A 26931-nucleotide genomic window follows, 5' to 3' on the forward strand; every position below is an offset into this window, starting at 1 on the left:
GTTATAAAACCCATGTCATATCATTATCACTTCTGTCTGTTGGTTTACATTGAGCTGGCACAACTTCTAATCCTCGTGCGAAGTCAATTAGGTATAAAAGTGTAGACCAGTGATAGGAGTTATCTTAGTCCTGAGTGGAGGGACCACCTATGCCAACTTTATTGTGTATGCAGTTTTGCCATCTTTATATCAGGGCGATCCCAGAGGAACATCTATGGGTACAGCCAAAGCTCAAAGGTCAGTCTCGGTCCATCACATTTTGGGATCTCCATCCATGACATATAAGATTAGACTCCAAAGCATAAATCCATCCGTGTGCAGGAAATCTCCCTCCACAGTCTGCAGTTGTTACTATGGTCAGTGACAGATATGATATGATATGGTATTTATAACGCGCTTATTACCCAGAGGTTTCTAAGCGCGGACTTGGAGATCGAACCTGTGTTGCTCTGTGTCATCTTGCTTCCTAGGCGACCACGTTGCCGCTGAGCTATCCTCCTGAGCACAATGGGTGCCACCCCCACCTCTGTAGTTTGATGGAGGCAATACAAAGGATGGGTGGCTTAGGGCAAGAAAGCTCAGCAAATATATAGCCTTGTATTTTGCTCATTCAATGTCCCAGTGGTCACGACAAGTTAAAGCATGCAGGTTTAGCATGAAAAGGAAGCAGCTCTTCCTCCTTCGCAGTGCTTTGAGGTCATGCCAGTGGTGAAAAGGCGCTATACAAATGCCCAATGACATAGCATGTGCGGGGAACTTTGTGCTTGTGGAGTCCAAGAAACAGTGGCAGCTGATAGATTTATTGTAATTGGAGGGGCGTAAATGATTTCCTTCAATATGCAGGAACGACCAAAGATAACAGGGAAATCTGAACCAAGAAAAATCTTTACAAATAATGGATTAAAGTTGTGCAGTTTCTGGCACACATTTTGTGAAAAATGGGTAAAAATCCACTAAGTTTGCAATCGGTTTTGTATAGAGCAATACAAATATAAAATTAGTGAAAGTCATAAACAGTGCAGAGGAGCTTGTTCCAAAATATGTTCATGATGCCTTTGCCCACAATATATGCAAGTATAAACAATATTTGCATGCTGGCTATGCCAGTACATAAACATACAGACTCTACCAACAGGTGCCATTATTAGCATATAAGAACTTTACTCCTGTTGACTTTTGCCAGTAAACAATGCCATTCCAAAGAAAGAAAGTACATGCAAAATGGCTGCACAAATGAAAGCCACTATAATAATGTAATAACACTCATCACTGAGATCCAGTAAACAATACCATACCACATAAGAAGGTGTAGCTAGACTGGCTGCACCAACGTATGCCAATCTAGCTAAGTAATATCATTGATCATGTTTGTGTTACCCTTGATGATGCCGAATAAATCAAACAAATACCATGCCACTGTAAAACAGTATAGCTAGACTGGCTTCATCAAAGTATACCAGTCTAGCTATGTTACAGCACTCATCATGTTCACTTAACCCTTGATTTGATTCCCTGTATTAATGCCATGCTGCCAGTAGCATCCCCACCAAATAACAGCCCAACTCCCCTCATACAGTCCGTGCAGGGCAGGCACGCACTTGCTCTCATTCACACAACATACACTCTCTCTTTCACCCAGGCACTAATACATTCACACAACACACACACTCATTCACCTCCGCATTTATACATTAACACAAAACACACTCTTATTCACCCGCTCATTCATTAAGCAGTCTCATGTACGTATACATAAATACAATTATTGACACATGGACACATTACCACACATGCCCTCAGACAACCCCACCTGAATTCTTGTATACATGCAGACCGATTACACAAGATACACAACAAATGAATACTTACCTCGCACCTTCATCATGGCAACACCATCCAGGACAAGCCCGGAACCACCCCACACAGAGTGTGCTTGCTGACAGAAGCGAAAGAGCAATCCTCTCTTGTCAGTCAGCGTGCTTATACTCGTGTAGCACAATTATTAAAGGCGGCTGGGCTGGCATCTCATCACAATGCTCTGAACATTTTGCCGGTGTTGAAAAACTGCCAAAAAAACATAGCAGTGGTGTTTGTGCCAAAAGTATAATAAAAAAACTGCATTTTAACAAAATGTTTTAAATTGTGTGTATGCGTACGACAATAGATACACGGTGTACAAAAGTTGTCTGCAGTCTTGTCAGCACTTCCTTGTTTCATGGCTGTGGCCAAAAAATTGCCAAAGATAGACTTTGATTCATGGAAAAAGGCGCATTGACCCCGCTAAATATGTACCTCAAAAGTACTTTGTGTGTCCCTGCGCAAATGAGAAAATCTGCATGCTCCGCCTTGTCACCAAATTTTGCGTGCAAAACAACCCTATTTTTTTTTTTTTTTTTTTATTATTACTTGTACATAATCAACTAGAAAAGCATGATTTTTACAAGGGGTATCAGTTCATAGTTTCAATAAAATTCGGAAACCCACACAGGTGCAGAAGGCGGCGATCAGACGAGGCGTTGAGAATTTGTGATCAGGTCAAGGTTGGAGTTTTACAGAATAAAGGGGGATGTTCAGCCGACGCCTGGTTCGCCTGTTGAGACTTCACGTCGTGCATCTGTGTGGTCATGTTGGTATCCACCGTGCACCTCCGGTAAAGAATTCAAGCTTTGGTTCGCAATTTTGAGGAAGGCCTGCTGAATTATTTTTGCCGTAGCCGTTGCCCAGCGGGGTTTTTCACCAGAAATCAGACGGCACCACCATGTGTTTTCTTCAATCAGGGTTGAGTCGTGCCATAGTGGAGGAAGATAGGCCATGCGTTCTCGGTTCAGCGAGGGGCAGTTCAACAAGAGATGGCGTATTGACTCCGTTGAGTCAGGATCACTACATAGCCTGCAGGTAGTTATGGCAGTTAAAGATCTAATCCCCAAAATTTCTCTTGTGTGGAGTAGGTTGAGACGTGCTCGCAAAAATATTCCTCTAAGTTTTTTATCTGGGAATTTAACACAGTAATTTAGGGGCGATTTCACCTTGTTAAATGTTGGCGGGAGATGTCTTAAGCATTTCGCTGCTGCCGCTTTTTCTATGGTGGAGATCCAGTCTTGGGTCTTTAATTTGTCGCTTACCCTTTGGGGGTTTGAAATTAGGTCAAGTTTGGAACATAACACTTCCTCCAGTGTGTGTTCTTGCCGACGCACCCAAAGCAGAACGGCTTTGGAGGACGTGGATGACAGCTCTTGGCTGATGAAGTTGCAGATTTGAAGGCCATCTTTTATTAATGTCTTTCTAAACAAGGCAAGCGAGGCCACACTGACAGTCGTGCCTAGCGAGAGCAGCCCCAGTTCTCTTCTGACTGCTTCGATGGGAATTGCATTTGGTAAACCCAAAAGTGATTTCCAGATGTGGCCCTCTAGCCTTCGCCATAGTTGGTGTGGAATCGTGAACATTGCGTCCATGCCGTATGTTAACGCTGGCACTATTTTCCCTTTGTAGAAGGCAATGGCCGGTGAGAGTGAGTATTTGCCAAATTTCCTGTCGATCGCTTTAAGTTGAGAAGTCAAAAGCTTTGTTTTTGTCCAGAGGTGAGCTTGCATTTTCTGTTCCTTGGTTGAACCATCAATTACTACTCCCAGGTATTTGAAGTGGGAAACCACCTCAATTCTGGTGTTGTTTACTGTCCACGATGTTGGTTTTTTGTGAGGACGAATGTCTTTTGAAAAAATCATGATTTTGGTTTTGGCCTGGTTTATTAGTAAATTGTTGGTTGACATATAGGCTGCGAGATTGTCGAGCTGCCGTTGCAAGCCGATTGGCGTCTGATCGAACAAAATCATGTCATCCGCGTAGAGGAGTCGTGACAGAACCGTATTTCCAAGCTTTGGCGGAAAGGAGCGGACATGCCGCTCAGAGTCTTTATAGTCACCAAGAAATGCGACAAAAAGGGCTGGAGCCAGTGGGCAGCCTTGCTTGACCCCTCTGTTTGCACTAATTTCCCTAGAAAGAGTGCCTTGTCTGTTCAGCCTGACCTTGAGAGTGGTGTTGGTATGCAAGGCCATTAGTGGATTTAGGACCGATTCTGGGCAATTCCAGTTTTTTAACTTGCCCCATAATTTCCTTCTGTCGACTTTGTCAAAAGCCTGTGAAAGGTCGATAAAGGCAGCGTAGACAGGCTGAGAGGTTTCTTTCGTTTTTGCTTTCAGCAGGGATAGTATGAATATATTCAGTGTAGTGCTCCCTTGCTTTTTAAAGCCTGTTTGAAGAGGGTCATTGCAAGGGGCTGTTTTGACCCATTGTTGAAAGTGGCCTAGGAGGAGAGACGCAAAGATCTTGCCCATGATGTCCAGCAAGGCTATCGGGCGATAGTTGCCCGGGATGTCTCTGGGTCCCTGTTTGTAAATGGGAATAATGATGGATGTGCACCACGAGAGTGGGATCTTTCTCGTTTGTCTGCAATGGCTGAACAAATTAGAAATGAAGGTGGACCATTCGTCGTGGTGTTTTTTTAAGTCTATGTTAGACAGCCCATCCGGACCTGGCGCTCTGGACGATTTAAGCCTTTTGATTGCGAGAGATATGTCAGATACGGCTGAAAGGTCCACCCATGGGGAGTCTGGCATGGTGATACACTGAGATTTTACTGCCGATGGGCTCGCATAAAGGTCAGTAAAGAAAGTAACCCAGGATTGCTCCGGAACAGCGTTACTCATGTTTGAGGAGGTTGTCGCTTGCGTGCGGTTTATTAGAGACCAAAAGTCTGCTGTCTTTTTAGTTGTTAGGACTCGGAGCATAAGTTCAGCATCCCTCTGGTAGATGTCTACCTGTCTGGCTCTTAACCATGCCTTATACATTCGAAATTCGTTGGCCCACTTATTCCATGCTTCGACGGTTTTGACAGCTTTGACTTGTCTTTTTAGCTTTCTCAATGCCGTTTTTTTGAGTGCTATTTGTTTGTCGAAGTGATGAGTGTGGATCTTTTGGGCTTTTGGACCCAACGTCGAAGAATACTTGTAGGATAGGAGGAGTGGGAGGTAGTTTGGTCTACCAGGAGATTCCAGGGGTGCCTCCGCGTTTTGGTTTGTCACGTATTGAGAGGTGATTGCCCTTATGTTTGCGGCAGACAGACGCAAGCGCGTTTGTTGTGGATCGAGCTCCACCTCGGGGAGGTAGCTGCCGTTCGGGAGCGCTGTTGAGGCCCAGGAGAGGCACAAAAGGTTATGGTCGCTTGACGTGGTTTCCAGCACTTGGAAGTCTTGGACTTGTGCACACAGGGCTGGAGAGGCAAAAATATAGTCCAAAGTGGCCGACCAGTGGCCTCTTTTCCATGTTGGTAGGAGAGGCTGGCCTTCTCTGATCTTGGCGGCGTTATGTAAGTTCCTAGAGGACATGAGTGCCATCCATACTTCGCCTCTTCGTTCGGCTTGCGTGGGTTCCGTGTCCTTCGAAGAGATCTCTTTCGGCTGGTCGCACTTAGCGTTGAGGTCACCACAAATAATGATCCATGGCGTCTCCCATTCTATACAAATGTCGTCGATTGTTTCCTCCATAGTTTGGCAAAAAAGAGATGTGGAGGTTCTCTGTGGGTTCCAATAGGTGGTGATCAACGCAAGGGGGGGCGACAGGCTTGGTTTAGAAGATGGTTTGAGGGAGTCCGACGGGCTGTTCCATGCCAACAGGACCGCCAGAACCCCGTAGGAGTTAGCAGTAGTTTTGAGAATTTTTAAATTTTGGTCCGATCTCACCGCTATTAAGAGACCCCCTGAGGGACGACCCAGAGGGCCCTTTACCGCCGGTGATGTCACAATTTCGTATCCATCCAACACAGGTTTGTCTAGCAGCCATGTTTCCTGGAGGCAGAGGATGTCGAACTCTTGTAAGTCTATGCAGTTTTGAGTCGTTAAGTGAGTATGTCCCCTTGTGTTCCAGGAGGCCAGCGTTAGAAGTTTTAGATGTAGGGGGACGTCGGCTTCCTCTAGTGATTGCTATTTTGCCTTGTTTGGAGCTAGAACTTCTTTAATCCAGTGCCAAGGTCCTGTTGGCCTTGTAGTGGATTTCGCTGGTGATGAAGCAGAAGTTGGGTGTCGATGTTGAGACCTGTAGGCACGACTATCACTTTGAGGTGAGTAGTGTCTCCGGGCATGGGCTGGTCTATCCGTGCGTTGCCTGTCTTGGTGGTACTGAGACAAGCCGCGGGTAGGTGTGGCTTGCCTGTGTTCACTGTGGCAGAGGGGCCTTTGGGGTGATGCGTCTACCCAGACCGCTTTCGATGAGGTTCTATATTGAGAGAAGTGGTCCCGGGTAGGGTCTGCCCGATGTTCATGGGTCTGATCAGAGATTGACTTTTTTCTTGATGGAACATTGAAGTGGGACCTTAACTTGTCTCTGCGCTCATGGAGGCGTCTAGATGGGCTCTGGTCGTTAATTTCCTTCTTTGAGTATACCCCAGAAGGGGTTGGTCTGTCGGCGTAGGCTTTTATTTCTGAGAGGAGGAACCCTATTGCCTTTAGGTCTTCGCCTGCTTGTTTACAGATATCTTGTATTGCCGAGCTGTAGCTGTAAAGGAGCGCCTTGGCCTTGCTGTCTCTGTGGTAAGGTTCGACCCGCTGAAAGTGGTCCGATTTCAGATGTTTTAAGGCGGGTATTGACGATGATATTTTCAGCACTGTTCTTCTGTTGAGGATTATGTATTTATCTTTGCTTGAGATCTGTTCGATTTTGAACAGGGTTATGGTTCTAGTTGGCTTACCGTTGGACGGGTTCAGTTCCGTTGGCTTGGGGGTCTTGGGCGGCTTTGGTGGTCTTGTTTTATCTACCACACTATTTTGAACGTGGTTAGTGTTTCGTTTGGTCGACGTGGTTGGAGCAGGCGTGGGCAGAGGGTGAATCTCGAGATGCTTCCCAGCCGGCTCCCATGTTGAGGTGGATGGAGCCTCAGGGAGCGCCTGTAGAGTGGGCAGCCGGCAAGGGGTTTGTCCAGCATCTTGAGTAGATGAAGGTGCCATAGGTAAGTCGGCCACTTCTTGGGCTGCAGATGGAGGTAGAGAACTTGAAACGAAAGATTCTTCAGAGGTTTTCGAAGACTGGGCCAAGGTTATTGTGGTTTGAGGCCGTGGCCTGGGCAGATCCAAGGTGTCCGTTGAGATAGGATGGTCGGAGTTTGTTAGGCCGCGTTCTAACAGAAGATTGTGGGGATGGATCGGCGAGGAGGATTGATGATCGCTTAGCGCTAGATTTAATGTCTTTTTGCCTTGAAGTCTCCGTTGGGTCCGGTCCTGGTTTTGAGCAGTAGTCGGGTGGAGACTGGAAGTGGGCGTTAGAGCCACTGACGTGGGCTTTGGTTTGCTCGAAAATATTGGAGCAAGGTCAATGAGGGAGGTAGTGTTGGACGTCTGTGTAGAGCTGTCAGCACAGAACTTTTGAGGAAGGATCGTCGTCCTTAACGCGTGTGAGTGTGGTTGCTGTGGGGCCAACAGTGTTGGGTCTTTTGAGGTGTTAAATATGTCGTGTTTCAAGTCGATAGCAGTGATGTAGCCTTCGAGGAAGGTGAGTTTAGACTGAATGGAGGCCAAGATGGCCGTGTTGTCTCTTGATGCATCTCCTAATGATTCATAGAGTTTGCAGAAAGGGGCCATTGCGATGGTTATTGCCGACATAATTGTCGTTAAATCTTTTCTGTTGCCCGATGTGTCTTTTTGAGGTGTAGAGGCAGGATCCAAGAGTGGTCTGTTGTTTCTTGGGAAATCTCTGGGTCCTAAAGATGCAGAGTTCGCCAGGGAATGCCTGCGCCTTACTGATCTTCTTTCGAATTCTGCGTCGTTTGAATGTCTCTCTGTGACCGGGCTCTGGTGTTGGTCGCTGTCGTCTTGTATGATGACGCTGGGTGGTGAATCTGCCGGCGACGCCAGGGGGGGAAGGATGGGTAGGTGGGCTGTCGGCCACGAGTGTGTGGGCTTTGCTTTGTATGAAGAGACGGGCTTGGGCTGTAATAAGTCTAGAATGCCCGGAAGGCCCTGGTTAGCCGGGCAATCTTTGAATATTAAGTGAGGAGATGAGCTGGATTCCGGATTTCTAGAAAGGTGTTTCTCAGCTTGGATGTCTGGGGCAGTGATGAGTGGAGCGGAAAGTATCCGCTCAGGGGTCAACGCGACTGGTGTCTGAAGGTCTTGTAGGTTGTCTTTGGGATCTGTAGGACAAATGGGTGGGTGGGGGCTTTCAGTATCTACAATTTTTCTGGTTTTTAAGGCAGGCGCGGCTTCGTCAAGCGCTTCTAGAATTTCCGCATCAGACAGCTCAGAGTCGGTCGATAGTTTTCTTTTCCCTTGGATCTTGAAGAAGTTCAGCAAGGCGGATGACAAGAGAGGTGTGGGTAAAGAAAGTTTAGAATCACCTCTCTTTTTCCGAGGCTGGGGTCGGGCCTCTCTTGGTGGGTGCTTGGAAGATTTTGCTGACGCAGACGCCAGAACTTGGTGTTTTTTTTTTTTTGTTGGTGCCGACAATTTGTTGAGCGCTTGTGTCGTTGGCACAGGTTTCGTTCTTGTATTAGTTTGGTTTTTGTGCGGTGGTCTTGTTTGGGCGCACAGTTTTTTGTGCGAAGCGATGTTCGGAGAGGTGGGATCCTCATCTGAATCTGTGTCAGTTATTGATTCCAAGAAGGAATTCATCGATGTGTCTTTGGGTTTGTTTTGAGATTGAGATTGTGAATCTGAAGGAAGTTTGAGAAGAGAAATCTCAGCTGTAGATATATTGTCTTGCAGAATGCTCAGCTCAATATCGGATGTTTGTGTGAGATTGACTGAGGTCAGGTCCGGTGCCATGCAAAGCGCCACTGGGGCCTGAGCGGAGGATGATTGTTTTTTTAGCGTCTCACGTCTAGCCATATCCGATAAGGTCCTGGGATCGTCCGTAGTTATATGAATCATCGCCTCGATGGTTATGTTGGACATGCATGGCTGGGACTCAGAACGAGGCTCAGAGACCGATGACGGCGTGTGGGCCGGAGTCAAGTTGAAAGAAGTGTTTGGTGGTGCCGCTATGTTGTTCAGCTCAGCCGTGTCGGCTGATACAGCGGGATCTGGCCGGGCTGTGCCGGGTGAGTCAACTGATGCGGGCGCCCTCAGACCCACTGGCGGGGACCCTCCGGTCCCTGCACAGAATGGGTCACTCGCCGAAGCGGTGAGAGGGCAGGTCGCGTCAGGAGCTGGCACCAGACAGCTGGCCGGCGCTGTGGCGTTAGCTGGTCCACCTTTATGCGTTGTAAGGTGCGTATGAACGGTCCGGGACTCAGGCCCAGGGGGGGCGCCCAGCTTCACAGGCTCCATGGGTGCCGATGACTGTGTCCCAGAAGTTATGGTAGTTCCATGAGTTTGGCTCGCCATAGGAAAGGGAAGATCTCCTCGAGGAGTCAAGGCAGGCGACGGCAGCGTAGCGGTCGCCGTCAAAGGCCTCAGAAGATGTAAAGAGGTTAGGGCCGAGGCGGCCGATGGTGCGTGTAGGTTCTTACGCACTTTGCTTCTGAGTCTGCGCTGATCTGGATCTTCCTCCATGGGAGGGGGAATTAGGGAGGGGGGTGGTGGGGGGGGAAGGGAAAGGGGGACAGTGAGGTAGGTGGAAGAGGGAAGAGAAAGAGGGAAAGGGGGACACAGTAGGAAGTGATTGGCGGGTAGGAAAGGGGAAAGAAGAAGGAGGGTGAGAGAACAGGAGTGGGTAGCCGGTAGGGAAAGATGTAAAAAGGAGGATAGTTGGAAGTTGGTATTTGGTAGTCGATGGATTTCGCGGACAGGTTTAGTTGTAAAAGTTACCTTAGGGCTCTTAGACCGTCTGGAGCCTTGACCCTTGACCCTTGTCCTGGCGCGGACTGGAGCAGACTGGAACTCTGCCCGAACTCCGCGCGCGCTCCGCGTGCAGGGCAGGTTTTTGAAGGTGATGCTGGGAAAAAACCTTAAAGGCACAGCAGCGACAGCAGCAGAAAACACGTCCTCACTCGTAAAGCACTGGAGCAGACTGGAACTCTGCCCGAACTCCGCGCGCGCTCCGCGCGCAGGGCAGGTTTTTGAAGGTGATGCTGGGAAAAAACCTTAAAGGCACAGCAGCGACAGCAGCAGAAAACACGTCCTCACTCGTAGAGCACTGGAGCAGACTGAAACTCTGCCCGAACTCCGCGCGCGCTCCGCGCGCAGGGCAGGTTTTTGAAGGTGATGCTGGGAAAAAACCTTAAAGGCACAGCAGCGACAGCAGCAGAAAACACGTCCTCACTCGTAGAGCACTGGAGCAGACTGGAACTCTGCCCGAACTCCGCAAAACAACCCTATATGCAAGGAGCGGCCGGAAACGCCCATGACAAGTCCCCATGCATAGCAATTCCAGCCGCGCATACAGACCTTGGCGCACTCCTCGACCGTAAAGCAACACGCCCTGGAAAAACTGCATGCATACCGCCAAAATAAAGGCAGTAACCCGGCGACACTGTGCAGGGTTCCTCCTAATTATTCCCAGCACCCCCACATCATGCATGCCATGTATCGTAGAAGTTGTAATTTCCCAGTAAATTTGCGTGCAAACCCCCGTAAAATGTACCTTCACCCCGCTACATTGCTTACGCGCTCCCCTAACTTCGATCAGAACTCTGAATATGTGCAGGCACTCCTAAATCCAACATGCAATCTCAACATGCAATCTTAATCTCTGCATGGTGATTCCTATGCACAAATAAGCCTGCATTTGGTGGCGGTTAGATCGAGAGCTTTGTGTGGTCATTGCCCTGACGTGAGGTTGCCATGTCAGATCCATGAATACGATTTGTTCTGCGCAGTTATGGGCATGCAATTGGCTCCGACGGACCGTCCCTTGGAATGCCCAACATTTTCCTTGTTCTTCCTCATTCTGCATGTTCTGCCCCCTACTTTGAGCTCTGCGTAAGCCCAAACCACCCTCTGCGAGGAATCTCGCGAGTGGAGCTCGACAGCTCGCAGAGACACGCCGAGAAGGCACGAACTCCCGGAAAAGTCCAGCGCAGTCTATTCCATGAATCGACAAACAGGGTTTTGTGCGCAGAATATCCCACAAACTCCCTAGAACAAACAAAGCTAACATGTTCACGTTTTTACACACGTAGATCAGTGCCTGCCAAGACCTGTTTGCCTGTTAAAAAAAGTATGACTATTTTTGTGGTCATTACCAAGAAATGACCCATAAACAGGTTAAAAGCCTCAAGCAAACATCAAAGTTATAAGTGACCTGTCTCGGGAGGATAGTTTAGGGGCAACATGCTCGCCTTGGAAGCAAGAAGACACAGAGCAACACGGGTAGGATATCTGTTTTAACGTTTAAAATCCTGGAGCATTGCACAATAACCACATATTTGAGAAGATGTAGCCTAAACCTTGCTATGCAATTGAGCTCATGAATAGGTTAAAAGAATTACTGGTGGCAATAGAGATAGTCACCTGCAAACCGAGCTAGTCACCACTGGCCTGAGTGTGGCGTTTCCACCAAACTCTGGGCCTGATTCAAGGAAGTGTTTTATAATGGCGCAATCCCATAGGAAAATGTTCCATGAATCAGGTATGAGTCTCTGTTAGCCCCCATTCTGAAGTCGGTTTGGATTTCATTTGAGAATATAGGGATTACCGCAGGTGGTAATACTGACATTTTTTAAGATAATACCACCATGCACATGCAACCAGATATTGGGCCTGATTTACAGAAGTGTTTTATAATGATGCAATCACATTGAAAAAACACTTTGTGAATCAGGACCACAGAGTTTATAAGAGTGTATAGGGTCTGATTGCGAGTTTGGTTGTATTTCCTCTGTGAATACCACCAAACATTAATATTGATAAATCTTGCAGTCAGCGTATAGTAGTTTGAAGTGATCGCATGATTCAGTCATGCAGCCCGTTCATAGGACTCAATGTGGATATCGTATTACCACATGTGATAATTAGCACAATCAGTAATGCTTTGTGTGAAGGTAATTACTTCCACACAAAGGCTGGGGAAGAGATGAGTTTCACCTCTGAAATTCCGAATTTGGTGGCAGAATAAAAACATCCTGCGGAGTAACCCCATTTCATTGCCGGCCTATTTGATACAGGCCCACTTGTTCGCAATTCTGTAACCCATTTCCTCGCAAATATACATGGGGGGGTGGGTTTAGGTATTTAATTATGGCGGGGGATGTGGAGGTGTTGCAGAGGGTCTCCCCCAAATTATGTTTGTGAGGAAATTTGTTTAAAAAAAGAAATTGCAAACACATTGGCCTCGAGCACTTTTACCAAACGTACACTGCACTTATCCTTGCACTTGCCACTAGCTGACCGCACTTTTCTTTATTGTCCTTATTTATCTTACTTTTATCCTATGTACTGCACTGTCCCCTCCCCTTTCCCCCTGCACTTTTCCCCTGCACTTGCACAATCTCAGTGTCACCTGGCCTAGTAAGATCGTTGTCTGTCCTCCCTCTGTTTCCCCTCCCTTGCCTCGTCGCAGCATGAAACAATTGTGTATAGGCGCATTATAAATATCATATCATATCATCATATCATGTCATACAGCCCATCCGGTATTCTAAAATCCCGGGCGTTTACCAGTAACTTCTAACATGTAATCAGACCATACTGGTTTGCGGACCCATAAGCAAGGGAACTAAAAAAACAGAAGATACCATTACTGGCTGTTTTCTCTTTACCTCCAAACTCATAATGGGTTCTACGTTATTTCGTCGACCACTTTTTCATCGTGGGACTTTTCATCGCCGACCTTTCATCGCCAACATTTTTATTTATTTCTTTATTTTATTTATGGGGGGGCTGCGCCCCCCCCAAACACCGCCCTTACTTAAATAATCATGCCCCAACCCGCACAAACACCCCCCCTAAAACATTTTTTTTTTTAAAAAAATGTTGGCAAAGAAAGTGTCGGCGATGAAAAGTCCCACGATGAAAAAGTGGTCGACGAAATGCGTGTATACCCTCATAATGACACCCAAAAATCGGACACATTTGCCTACACGATTTTCATATAATATATCATATCATGAATCTGTTACATATATCTTGACATGCAAGGCTATTTTTCTAAGTCTTTTGGGATACTTTTGGCCAATTTAATTTTCTAACCTGCTTTGCATGATCAGTGGCCAAACATCCACCTTCATTATTTGTATAGCTTTTCCTCCGGCTGGCAAAATCTCTCGGCTGCCACCAAGTATGGGCAGGGGTAATCATGCAGCCTTAGATGGCTGTGCCAGACCTCACATGTCTGGCACTGCGTTTGCACATGAGTAGCTCAGGCCTTCCTCATTGCATCAGGATGTAGGAGAGGAGACAGAGTCATCGATTTACCTATTGATGGAAAGAGCGTGTTCTCCCTCTCGCCTGATGAGGTCTGTGAACATTGCAAGACGGTAGTGGTTTACGACCAACTCCTTAAGTGCTATTACTTCTCTGACACCGCGCCTCCCTGCCTTTCAATCAGCAGGAGCCGTGCAGGCTTACAAACCCAGGCTGACAGCTGGCAGTCCCTTGGGCAGAGGAGCAGGAGAAGGCAGAGTGTCCATAGAATGCAAAGCCCTCCATTTAGGTAGGACTTTGAAGCTTGTCTATTCTGGGCGTGCTAAAAAAACACTCTAACATTCTGGAACTCACTTCCAGACCCACTGAGATTAGAGCATGACTTTTAGGGTTCCGTAGCTTCTTACAACTACCCTAATTTTAAAGGGATGTGCCATAATGTCAGGATCAAAGAGTGTTCTGCCAGAGCTGAGCAAAACGGCCTGTGTGTATCGTGCCCACTGTGATATTTAATTATGTGACAGTGTCGATGTGTGGATTTGAGAGCAGTAGAACTCATTCTGAAAGGAGCCGCTTATGTATTTTGAAGGCATATGGTCCAGACTGCAAATTGCTCTAATACCCCAAAGGGGCCCTGACACTGGAAAATAGAACACTGAAATATGAATGGACAAATGTCACAATCACAGCACTACTTAATCAAAGAATATTTTCCCAAAACTCACTGTCACATCCCACAATCGAAGACTGCACCAAGACTTGCACGTGACTCAGTGGCAGTGATGTTGTCATGCCATTCTCCTGCCATAGCACAGGGCACGGGCAGGCGAGGGGCATGCCTCGCTGCCTTGTCCAGTGGACATGCCTTACCTGTGACCACAGGCAGTGAATGTTACCGAGGAAGGACATTACCCCATGAGGCGGATCAAGCCTCAGCTTTGTTCCCTCAGACGTGTACCGCGGATTACCGAAAATAAATGAACGTGTGGTCATTTACTAGTGGTGATTAACTTTCTGGAGGTCAAACGGAGAGATATATGTAGAGGGTATGGGTTGTCGTGTTGTGGGAAAGGGTACAGGTGGTGGGGACTCTGGGGGGAACAACCCCCATTAGAAGAAGAAGAGAAAAAACAAATTGAATGACCCTAAATGAAATTACCATGAAAGGATTTGCTTCAGCAAAAGCACGAAGAATCCTTCTGGATGCACGTGTCCCTTTAGCTTTAATGGAATGTTGTCGCTTACAGTGAGTCTTTAACATTTTTTTCAAGGAAGTGGATTTGTCAATGTCATGTTTTCATTTGATGGTGCACCTTAGATATATATAGAATTAAAGAGGACACAGCAGTTGGCTACTCTGAACTCAGGTAATTGACATGGCTTCTTGAAAAGCTGTTCAAACCTACAGTGGTCTACTACTTTGAAAGGCTCAGGAGAACCCTTTGCTACACAGTGTGTTTGAACCGACTAATTGAAAGAAAATATATACTCATAAGAAACCCAAGAATTAGCAAGTGACTAAAGGTAGGGCCATGTTATCTCAAGAGGCTCCGACTTTCAGTTTCTGTGGGAGTGCAAACCCCACTAAACCTGCCTCACCCATCCCTCCTTGCAGGATGGAATTCACTCAGCTTGGTGGGAAAAGGAGAATGGACAAAATACATGGGTGACTACTCCCTGGGGTGAAATGGTCCTTCAGCTCCTAAAGACTGAATTGTAAGAATATGAAAGTGTTCCTTGTGTTATGTTGTGTCTCTTGTGTTTTTGTGGGCCCAGGTGCCCGAGAGTTAATGGCGCGGTATCGATCGATCGAGAAATACATAAATAAATAAATAAATAAATAAATAAATAAATACATCCATTCATTGCCTGGTCTCTTGATAACCAACCCTATCTGAATTCTGTCCTTCTCCTGAAGTAAGCACTGTTGTCCATTTGCAAGGTCGGTCTTCCGCCTGCCCTTCCACCCCTGTTGATTTCGAGGGGGACACCCCCACACACGCACCCTCTGCCCTCCACCCTTTCTCCACCCCACCTCATACCCTCCACTTACCTGTACTGGCCGCGTCTGCCTCTTCCTTCCGCTCTCCAGGCCGCTACCCTGAAAATCAGTAGTACTGTCTGTCGCGCAGTGTGATGAGGCCTTTTGTGCTTTGGGTTTTAGGGCTTTCATACTACAGTTAATTCTGCGTTTACGGAGGAGGCTCTGGCTTCTCCGACTCTTTCTTCCCAAAGCACCAGGTCTTGCACAGTGACAAGTCATGCCATATGTTGCTCCTCCATTTCTTCGGAGGATAATGGCAAATGCACACCCGGACCAGGAAATAGTCGTATCTGCTCACATCCTTGATTTGATGAGTTCTGGAGAAGGGTCTCTTGAAAAAACTAAACCCTTTGTAAGCCCTCCTCGCTGTTTTGTCACCGGTGTAGGCTTAAGCCTTTGGAACATCTCTAGCATGTCTTCCTGTTAGAAAATCGGAGTGTCCTCTCCCTGCCTGACAACCTCCATAATCCTCCCATTGGATTGACATTAGAATCAGTGGGTTTGCATGTCAGAAGTCTGTAGGACAGCTGTGCGGGGTATAGGCAAATTGAGAAAAAATATTGCTGCTGGGCCTCCATTGATGTCATTTCAGTTACTGAACTCTCTTTTCGAAGGACCTTGCGTCCACCCTAGACACCCTTCCGAGCCCCCCACTGTGGCCAGCCCCACAGTTTGAAGACCACTAGGCTAAGGTATATAAGGAGGTGGGGTAGGGATAGTAAGGGAGGAGCGGGGGAAACCCACTTTGCGGTAAAATAAGTGGACAAATCTGCAAATGTCAGCAAAGGTTTAGGCCGGAAAAAAATGTTCAGCAAAGATTCATTGTGCCCCATGCGGGCATCACTTAATGCCACCAGTAGGCATTACTCCCTGGAAGCGTGTTTCACACACAGTGGTCTTTTGGCTGTACATTTCTCCGCAGTCTCTCACTTGAGTCCGGCTGCTGCACAGGCTGTCATCGTCAATCAGTGTGTTTATATTGTGAGGCCCAGCCCAACTAGCTGGTATTGACAGAAAACAGGATTACTGAGTAATGAAAATGTCCTCTGTAGGGATTCAAGCCTTCTTAATTTTTCGTCTGCCTAGGGTGACCAAAAAAAATAAAAATGGGACAGGCCATAGACATAGGAGTAGGACTACAGTAAACACAAATAGGAGTCAGATAAAACGGTAGACCATTTCCGGGGGGGGGGGGACTGGCCCGAGGGCCTTCTGGGCTGAGAACTATTCGGTGCAGGCAGGTTTTCAGGCCCCCCGTCTCCAAATCTAAAACAGGGGCAACCTTTACCTCTGCCACCTTGGCAGCAGCAGGGGTGCTGGTCGGTTCCAGGCACACTCCTCTCTTTCGAAGGGAGTGACTAGGGAGGGGAAGGGGAAGGAAATGGGGGTGTGAAAATCCTTCAGGCACAGTAAGAGTCGCACCGGGCCACAGATTTTCAGGATTTCTGAATCGGTTCCCGGCAAAAACCGGGACCGCAGCCACCCGCCCATCCAAACCCGGGACGTGGTTCATTAAATGAAAAAACTTTCGGGACGTCTGGTCTCCATGCATCTGCCTCCTTCACAGCACTCGCCGGTCCTCCCCTCTAAATGCACCTTGCTGCTTGTACAGGATACACTCTTTGGAAGTGACAAAGCGGCATAGGGGGTGCACAGGTAGGAGATGGTAGGGCAAAGAGCTGGCGTGATGTGTGTGTGCAGGGGTGCGTTGTACAATTCTTAAAGCCTCAGCGTTTTAAAAAAAATAAACAGTTCTGAACATGCCTGGAACTAGGTATGAAGGAAACGGGACTAACACCATGAGCTGTCTAAGCAGTTGCCTGCCCATTTTTTGCTTTCTGATGGTAGCATTTAAAAAAGACACACTTATTTCAGTCGTTTTTGTGCGGCCCTCAGAAAGCAAAAAAAGTACATGACCCAGGCTTTTTTAAAAAAATAAAACGGGGGTGTTTCACCCCCCTGCCCACCTCAGTACTTGCTTGCCCACTCCCCCACAACCCTGCCGCATACACACACAAACACACATACATTTTCAGTTCCCTTTTCTTACATGTACACACACTCACCTGACACTCCCGCGGCTCGTCTTCTCTGTCTCGCTGTGCCTGTCAACCCCTGCGCTCACTCGTGTGCGACAGGGCCATGACAGTTCGATTTAGAAAGACCGCTCTGTACGGTTACGGAGCGGTTTTTCTAAAACGATCTTTTTTTTTCCAAAATATCTTTTGAAAAAGGTCTTTTCACTTAGTACAGTCTAAGCTTGTATGACTGCATGTATGTCATTGCATGTTTGTGTATGTATCTCCCTGTTTATCTCTGCATGATGCATCGTGTAATAATGTATGTCCGTCTTGGCTTTATGAATGTGTATGTGTGTTATTTGTGCGTGCCTGGCTTCTTAACACACTGTCTGTCTGACTCCTTTCTTCTCATACGCTGTTGTGGTCTATCTTTTTGATCCCATTGTGTCGCAAGTCTCTTTTCATGCTCACAAACCGCCCCTCTCTTTTTCCTGCTTAAAACCTACTGATCTCTCTCTCTCTCTCTCTCTCTGCCTCTCTCTGCTGCCTCCATCTCTGCTGCCTCTATCTCGCTCTGCACCTATCTCTCTCTCTGTTCCTCTCTCTCTCTCTGCCTCTAACTCTCTCTGCCTCTATATCTCTCTGCCCTCTCTCTATGCTGCCTCTATTTCTCTCTGCCCCTATCTCTCTCCCTCTCTCTCTCTCTCTCTCTGTCTCTCTCTCTCTCTCTCTCTCTCCCTCACTGCCTCTCTCTCTGCCTCCATCTCTGCTGCCTCTATCTATCTCTGCCCCTATCTCTCTCTCTGTTCCTCTCTCTGCCTCTAACTCTCTCTGCCTCTATATCTCTCTCTGTTCCTCTCTCTCTCTCTCTCTCTCTCACTGCCTCTCTCTCTGCCTCCATCTCCGCTGCCTCTATCTATCTCTGCCCCTATCTCTCTCTCTGTTCCTCTCTCTGCCTCTAACTCTCTCTGCCTCTATATCTCTCTCTGTTCCTCTCTCTCTCTCTCTCTCTCTCTCTCTCTCTCTCTCTCTGTCTCTCTATCTCACTGCCTCTCTCTGCTGCCTCCATCTCTGCTGCCTCTATCTCTCTCTCTGCCCCTATCTCTCTCTCTGTTCTTCTCTCTCCCTCACTCTCTCTGCCTCTCTCTGCCCCTCTCTCTCTCTCTCTCTCTCTCTCACTGCCTCTCTCTGCTGCCTCCATCTCTGCTGCCTCTATCTCTCTCTGCCCCTATCTCTCTCTCTGTTCCTCTCTCTCTCTCTCTCTCTCTCTCTCTCTGCCTCTAACTCTCTCTGCCTCTATATCTCTCTGCCCTCTCTCTCCTCCCTCCCACCACTGAGTTTCTCCCAGTTGGTACTTCCGATGCAATGCAATTGAATACATTGATTGGTTAGCAAGACCCAGTAGTGCCTTTCTTCCCACTAGAGTTGGTCTCTACAGTGAGAGTCTAAAGACTGAATGACCGCAGAGAGTGAACTCCTCTCTTACCCATAGAGGCCCTCAAAGTAATTGTTACGTATATGAAACTCTCCACTTAGCTTTTGAAACCTAGCTCAGGCTTAACCTTTTTCTTCTTAATATGACAGTCCCCAGCCCATAGAGGGCTTAATATAACAGTCCCCATAGAGGGGCCAGTGATTGAATGGGCATCGAGAATAAACCTCCCTTGCATTTCATTTAGAGATGATTTTCCAGTTTGAGCTATGGACTAGATGCTTATGGAGACTGAACTCCACTCTCCTAACTGAAGGTGATCTCTTCTGGGGATTATCATTGACTGTGCGTGACGATGTAGCTCCCCTCTCAGGACACCAAGAATTAAGCGGCATAGCTGCCATATGGGCCCATGTCATGTTTAACAACATCATCCAGTCCTGTGTTTTTGTCAACCGTACTTTGGCTTCTGGGGCTTGTCGTTTCGCCTTCCCCATTGTAAGTATGGCCCAGGAGACCCAGCATGAGGAACGAGGCTGGCAAAACAAGCAGGACTAGTTGCGGGGTATGCAGTGGTGTGCACTATATGAGGCGTTCTGCATGGAATGTGTAAAGAGAAGAAACTCTCCTCTCACCGCAAGGGATAGTTCCCATGTCCTAGAAAGAGGGTATTGAGACCAAACTCTCCTCCCACCTTTTAGGGTATACTCTGGAGTGAGAGTGCAAGGATGGAAGGGTCGCGAATGTCTTGCCCCACATTATTGGCTGCTTTCTGATGGTTCCCTTTTTGCTTCCTTTCGTTTCTCTTCTAGGACCAGTACCGCTTCTGCTATGAAGCCGCTCTGGAGTACTTAGATGCTCTGGATACCAGATAGCACTTTGCCAAACGGGATGCGGCCGACGATGGCAATTGCAGTGAACGGACACAAGAAGCCTTTCAGTGGCACTTAAACTGTGACGCTGTGCCACACTGCGTGGAAGCTGAAATGGCCATCTGCGTCACAGAAAGGGGTACATCCCATTGGCTCTGGATGGCTGTTCCCAGCACAAAATGGCTGCTTGCAATCATCTCTCTTGGGAGAATAGGAGTTTTAATCTTGTTGAGTTCTGTATCGCTACCATATGCCCCCTGTCCAAATTAAACCAGATCTATGGGGGTTATCTGCAGGCTGATCAACAACACTGGACATTTTAATCTTATTCTAGTTCATTGACCTCCATTTTGGGTATGGGGATGCTGCTTGTGATGTGCTTCTGGGAAACCACAAGCATTTCTTGATGTTGGCTTTGCGTTGGAAGGATCCGCTGAAGGTTTTGGGGCAGAAGAAACATAACATAACCTCTCCTTTCAGTCTGCTAGTGGTGCCTTCGAGACCTTTGCAAACCCAATCTGGCTCAGAACTCTGCTACTGAGGACTCATCGTGCACCACCGGAGACATTCAAGGCAGCCGTTTCCTGCAGCTCATGCTGGGGAGTCGCCATTTTGACGTTCTCACATGCAGGATCCAGAAGTCCACAGCGACTGTCTTTGGACCTCAACTGGTCGTCGTTTGGGATTGATATTAGCTGACAAATGTAGCCACCTTCTCCCAGTTTCATATAGCAAGCCCATAACAGGGCTTTCTTCTGCTGCAAGCGCCTTAGTTGCTGTGGAGGACTGGCAATTAAGCCACAGTACAGTGCCAAGTATCCCTGCAGCAGTTTACAAGTGTAAGAGTGGAGTGCTTGATACTCCTGGAGCTCTGATGCCAACCGGCTCCAGCGGGTTTATTGATCCAGGGGCATTCTTCTAACTTCTATTACAAGCATTCTGGGCTTTGTATGTCTGTGCAGCACACTACCAATGAGGATGTTTTGCTAGGTCACGTGTTGCCAATGTTCTTAAGATGAAACGCCCATACATTGTCAAATGAATGTAATGTTTCTGTGCCATGCCACTGCCGGAGGAGGTCTGGCTTTATCTTTTGAAATGATCTGTCTTTTTATTAGTTGGCAGACGCTGATGAGCATTCCCAGTGCCCAACATGGTTTTTAGAGTGGGGGGTGCTTAGCTTATGAGGGTACAGGATTTAGTGACACAACTAAGAGGGCGTGTGGTCTGGTCAAAGGCAGAACCATAGTAACATGAGCAGGGGTCTGCAACCTGTGGCTCTCCAGAAGTTTTGGACTACAATTCCCATGATCCCTCAACATTGGCTATGCTGGCTGGGGCGGATGGAAGTTAAAGTCCAAAACATCTGGAGAGCTGAAGGTTCCAGACTACTGAACAAAGGACCACCGGAGAGAATGGCCACCGGTTCATAGAGGAGTAGGCTGTTGAGTGAGTCAGTGGACATTCAGTCACACACAACCATTCCAAGGCAACCTATCCAGGAAATGATGTCACTGTAAGTTTCCTGTTCTCTGACCAAGTCCTGTTACAGCTCAGGTTTCTATCTTCGGCATCGTGTGCTTCACCTCAGGGCTCCTTTGATCACCGAATGGTGCAGGGACGCTGTGTGAACCACAGACATGCACACAGAAACTGGACATACCTTTTCAAGGGGTGGGCTCAGAGGTTGGTATCTTGCATCTGTTGTTAATGGAGCCCACCATCACCATAGGATGGCTGTTCCAACTAATGAAGAGCGGCCCACAAGACACATGCCCAACATGGCATGTAATAAATGTCACTCTTTCACACTGTTCCTACCCCTTCAACACAGTGAGGAAGGGGTTGAATGCTAGCAAATGAATATAATAGGTGGGATGGTTCTTCAGTGTCAACTGGATCATCCATGTTCGGCAAAGAACATGCTCCCTCATGGCTTTTAGTGCGCCACTTCCTCTCTAAGGTGTGAAGGGAATTGGCAATATGAGCACCATCTCAAGGAAATACACATTAAACCGCAAGTAAATAGTAATGGCTCATGTGTTCACAGGAAGCATACGCAAGGAACAGCAATGTCCTCTCTGAATCGTGATCCACAACTATGCGACCTCGAGCCATGAGCCTGACCGTAAGGATGTCAGCACCGCAATGGATGTATCGGAGAAGGTGTTTCATGTGGGTCTATTCATTCTCCGTGTCAACGCTCCGTGTGCAGTGCCCGAACGAAGGTCTACTGCTCGAGCATAGATCTGCCCCTACCATGGGAATTCAGGGCGGGAACAAGAATCCTAGTCACTCCACGCTTGGCAAGGTTTGCCCACCGCTCTGAGGCACTTGGGTAACCTCGGCCTCTTGTAGAGGCCATGCAGAATCCGTCCCACAAGGTGGCACCCTAGACTTTGCACTAATCATGCCTGGTTGAAGAGGATTGGATTGCAGATGTCGGAGCAGTCTGACCCATGCGTGACTGTGTCACACCTGTGGGGGTCCCATACTTTTAAGGGTGTGCAGCAGGATCCCATGTGGTGGGGCAGGTGGATAGTGGTGGGATCCTGACTGGACATTTCAGAAGATGAGACTATCATTCAAAAAGGGCCTAGGAAGGCATAGTCCCTGAAACATTCCTTCAGTCTCAATGTAACATAAGCGCAGACTTAAGAGTGCATTATTCATGAAATCATTTACTATGCAGTCATTAAAAGTCTACAATAACGAGTGACAATCATTACTCATTTAAAGTGTTTAACATTTTAATTACACTATTAAAAACGAAATTACACATAAAACAAAACCAAAAACGGTATTTCCCGCAGCATCCACGAGTCAAGGTTATTCTGGTGGTTTTGAAAACTATACATGTTGTGCATAAAAAAATCCCAGAAATATCATTTTTTGTACACATTTCTTTTTTTTAATTTAATCTATTTCTAAGCACTCCCAATTTGTGTGCATGAAGGGACGGAGGCGGATAAGGAATCGATTGGTTCTATTGCTGTTAGAACTTGGTCAAGTAGGGAAACCAGGAGGCTCGCCTCTGCCCAGCCTTCTCCCTTAGCTGGCAAATCGCCCATCCAGCAGACAGGGTTAATGGGTCAGGGTTCACATGATGGGTGCTAGGGTCCCCAAGCACAGAATCACTAGCCTTTACTGAATCAAAGTCGAGTTATTCTGCAAGGCCAGGTCCAGTGTTTAACTGGTTGTGACTAATGAGCTGCATGAATTTAACCACAGACTGCAGTTTGGCCAACACTCACCACCGCAGTTGTATTTACACAAGAGCCACTTCATTCCATATATTACAAAACAAATACATCAGGTGGCTTTTTGTGCCCACCTGTGTTACAATTGAAAAAAAAGTCCAGACAACCTTCCCATTCTCAACACCCTGTTGATGTACTGCACACACCTCCATGAGGGCAGTAGGGTTGGGATCTAGATGTTTGAGACCCAGGACTCCAGCATCAGAGATCTTGTTAACATGACCATTAGAATCTGAATCTGAAATCAAAGGGCTCCCGCTATGAGGCAACTCGGCGCCCATGGCAAACGGAAATCGCGACCCAAGAGCCACACGTGAATCAGACTGCGAGTTGCCCGCAGAAGCCAAGGTGATTTGCAACTATAGTTCACTCGCTCTAGTTTATGTTGCATTGCATCGCCAGGAAAAAGCGTTTTAAATCACTTGTTTAACTAGGAAATACTGCAACACATTTCTAAAACATACAACACTAGCCACTGTGGACACGGGCTACCCCATAGAGCAATAGGAGCAGTGGGATAACTCCTGTAGCGTGTGATATGGTGGCCCTCGCCTCCTAGGATGTATCATGGTAAGGGTTAGGCATGTGCCAATGTCCGCTCCTTGATAGCACACCTTTGTGGGGGTGCCAGGTGGGTCCTGCCATCATGAATGAATATGGGGGGAAGAGTTTGCAGGGACTGTAGTTTTGCTACAAGTTGATCATAACATTCTATGCCTCCTCCCCCGCCCCATTATACACTGATTGCACTCCTGCATCCTGAAATTCTTCATCCACTAGTCCAGGGTCCGCTATCTTTGGCTCTCCAGATGTTTTTGACTGCAACTACGACCAACCCTAGCCAGCATAGCCAATGAAGAGGAGTCATGGGAGCCATGGTCTATAACATCTGGACATCTGCAGGTTGCAGTCCAGTGCGCAAGGCTCCTATCTCAGGAGGCATTGACAGCACTGGCTGGAAGGCCTATTGGGCGATCAATGGATATCGTGTCCAGATGGGGCTTCTGGAATTCTGGCCAGGACTAATTATCCACATCCACCAGGCTTCCTCTGGACCTATGTTGCCAGCCCCCCATCAGACATGAGCGGGTTCTCCTATCATTGGTTGACTTTTTGAGTGGTGGCGTTAGATGGCTCTGTCATGGACCACCTTACATTTTGATTGGATAGCATCTGGGGCCCAACACAGATCAATACCAGCCACCTTAAAATGTATAGGGCTGTCGGAACCCACCATAAGCATTGAGGGCGGGCTTACGTGGCTCAAGCACCACTCTGGTTCAAGGTGCCAGCTCATTGATGCTAGTAGTCGTTTCACGCCCAAAGAAAAGGTAAACGTGCAGCACCACGTGGTACACATTTTGCCAATCTCATTAAATTCCGAGGAGAGGGGATCACACTGAAATCAACATTGCTAGCCAATGTGTTGATGAAGGGTGCCTTTGCTTCAAAGTGAATAATAATTTAGAAGGGCATACTTTTTCAGGCAGTTGTAGGTGAAAGGGGTCTAAACCTGCTTACGAATACCTGAACAGCACACATTCAAGCCTGTTCGATGTCACTTTGCCTACTAGAGCTTTTTCGAAGTAATGTTTGTAGACATCATTACTTTGAAAAAACTCCTTTTTTAAATACATTTTTTTAGATTTTTTTTATTTTGGAGGGTCCGCCCAAGCCGCCCCCTTCTCTTTATTTTTATCCCTACCCCCGCCCCATCCCTACCTCTTTTGTTCCCTTACCCCCTATACATTTCGATGAGTGGTTTCATTAAAAATGACATCGAAAAACTCCTGCCGGCAAATTAGCGCGATGCCGTTCAAGCCACCCAAGTCTTGTTAACGTCTGCTGCAAGAGGTTCGGGAAGGAAACACGTGTGATGGTGCATTTAGACGGGACTGGTGGTTGTAGTCGCGCGTCAGGGTGACAACCAAGGAACAACAGAAGTACATGGTACTAGGATTTAGGTGGAGACAAGCATTGCAATTCCAGGTCCTTACTGCTGATAAGATGTGGGCTGAGTCAGTAGAGCCCATGAGGGGGTTTGCTACAGTAGGAAGGAAATAAAAAGGGACTGAAAATCACTGGGATTAGAGTCAGAAGTTAAGGCCTCCATTGAGTGATATAAGAGGCGATTAATGCCCGCTAGGATTGGATGGCAGCAGAGTAGCTACGGGTTCATCAGCATTGGGACTTGCTCCTGGCCGGGTGAGAGGTGCCAAGAGAGCAGTTAGGACTCTCAACTGGAATAGTTTGGTGTAATATATTGTAATGTAATGTAAAGACGTCCTGTGTAGCGCACATCTGCCATTTTGGCGGCCTCACTGCGCATGCCGGCTGCCATTACGGACGGACATTTATGGCCCATGCAGAGGCTCAGTTCTGTGAGTGCTTGTGCGAAACCCTAGGACAAGGGTCGATGGCCAGATCGGTGCCATTAAGGAGACAGAAAAAGAGTTCTGTTGTGCAATGAACAGGGCCTGTGTACATATGAGGGATCAAACTGTAAATTGAACTATGTTGTAAAAGCAAGTTTGTACATAAAGTATATATTTATACATACATATATGCATGTATGTATAGAAATATATGCATACATGTGTATATATATATGTGTGTGTGTGTGTACATATATACACATATATATACTGTGCTGTTCTTAATATGGATAATGTTTATCAGTATTAAAGATGCGGTGGTGCTTTTTCTGGAATTAAAAAGAATGAAAAATAAACACGAGACTGTCTCTGTCTGTGAAGAGGAAGAGAGCGGCCGCGGAATACAAATGAACTTGCCATGAATGGATGCGTCAGGAAGGAAGGGGGTGTCATCCAGAGGTGTAGATCTGCCGCCTTTCAGGGAGGGGAGGTTATCGATCTTTCCCTGGGGGGGGGGGGGCTGCTGAGCAATATGATTTCTCGCCTGGGGTCCGGATGGCCACAGAAAGGCCATGGGCCACGTGCAGCTTAGTGCCGGAAGCCCTGCCAAGCGCATGGAGGTAGCAGGCTCCCGAGTGTGATACAAAAAGGATCCATTTGATCAAGCAGGTTGCAACATAGCGAGAAATCAATGTTTCGCTGTTCATTTCCCTCAGTAGGGGCTTGCAAAGGAGACATATGTCATCTTCCACGCGTTGGGGCATTGCCATGTTTGGAAGGGGGATGGGCTGGCATTAGTGGGAGGTGCACAGGCTTTGCACATTGTAGGCCAGGTCAATTCACACAATAATACAGCAAGGCTTCCTAAACTGGGTGTCATTTCAAAGAGAAATGATTAGAAAGTTGGCAGTAAGGGTGTGCGGAGGCAGTCCTGGCTGAAGGCGCCTTAAGAATATTGCTTGACTGAGTGTGTGGAAGGGGTGAGTGCGAACACATATACCAGGGAGAGACTGGAGGACATAACCTTTTTTTAACATTGATATCCTGGGGACAGTATTTACACATGCACACATAGCAGAGTGGCTCTGAGGGCAGCATACAGGAGAGTTGGGCTTCATCTTGGTAACATGATAAACCTTATCCTGTAAAATAAATAATCTATGCCAAAACCTAATTGATATTATCCTCTTGTAACTGAATACATATGTGTAATGAATTAAGAGATTATATTCTTAACAGGATGCAGGAACCCACCGGGCCCCCGACCCCAGGCAAAGAGTTTGTCTAAGCGCAGGGACATGCAAACTATGGCTCTCGTGGAATCCCTTTGTCCCTTGCCATTGAAGAAGTTAGCCTGGGCTGATGGGAGTTCAGGGATGAAGCTTATGGGGAGCCATAGGCTGCAGAACCCTGGAAAACACTACCATTTCTGGTTACAAGAATGAACCCATTAAATGACACCGCCAGGGCTAACTAGAAATGGTGAACCCCGGGCCAATGAGGCCTAGGTTCCGATGTTTAGAAAGTGCAGCAGGGTAGGCCTGCGGTTCTAATTTGGGATCACCGTCCGATAACATTGCTAGTACAAAGAAGGCCTCAGGCCCGACCAATATGAAATGAGGCTAAGGTCAATGTTAGCAT

The 26931-nt window shown here is 47.3% G+C and overlaps 1 protein-coding gene across 5 annotated transcripts in view; it reads left to right on the forward strand.

Annotated features, from left to right (window-relative positions):
- Window positions 1-25640, forward strand: part of PTPRU (protein tyrosine phosphatase receptor type U) — a 1238801-nt gene extending 1213161 nt beyond the window's left edge. For all 5 annotated transcript variants that reach the window (XM_069623015.1, XM_069623016.1, XM_069623017.1 and 2 more), the window contains one exon: window positions 19596-25640. In XM_069623015.1, the coding sequence (XP_069479116.1) occupies window positions 19596-19658 (63 nt within the window). In that variant the 3' untranslated portion in view covers window positions 19659-25640. The remainder of the gene's footprint in view (window positions 1-19595) is intronic.
- The last annotated feature ends 1291 nt before the right edge of the window (window positions 25641-26931 follow it).

This window comes from Ambystoma mexicanum, chromosome 11, assembly GCF_040938575.1.
Source record: "Ambystoma mexicanum isolate Mex_15411 chromosome 11, UKY_AmexF1_1, whole genome shotgun sequence".
Lineage (NCBI taxonomy): Eukaryota > Metazoa > Chordata > Amphibia > Caudata > Ambystomatidae > Ambystoma > Ambystoma mexicanum.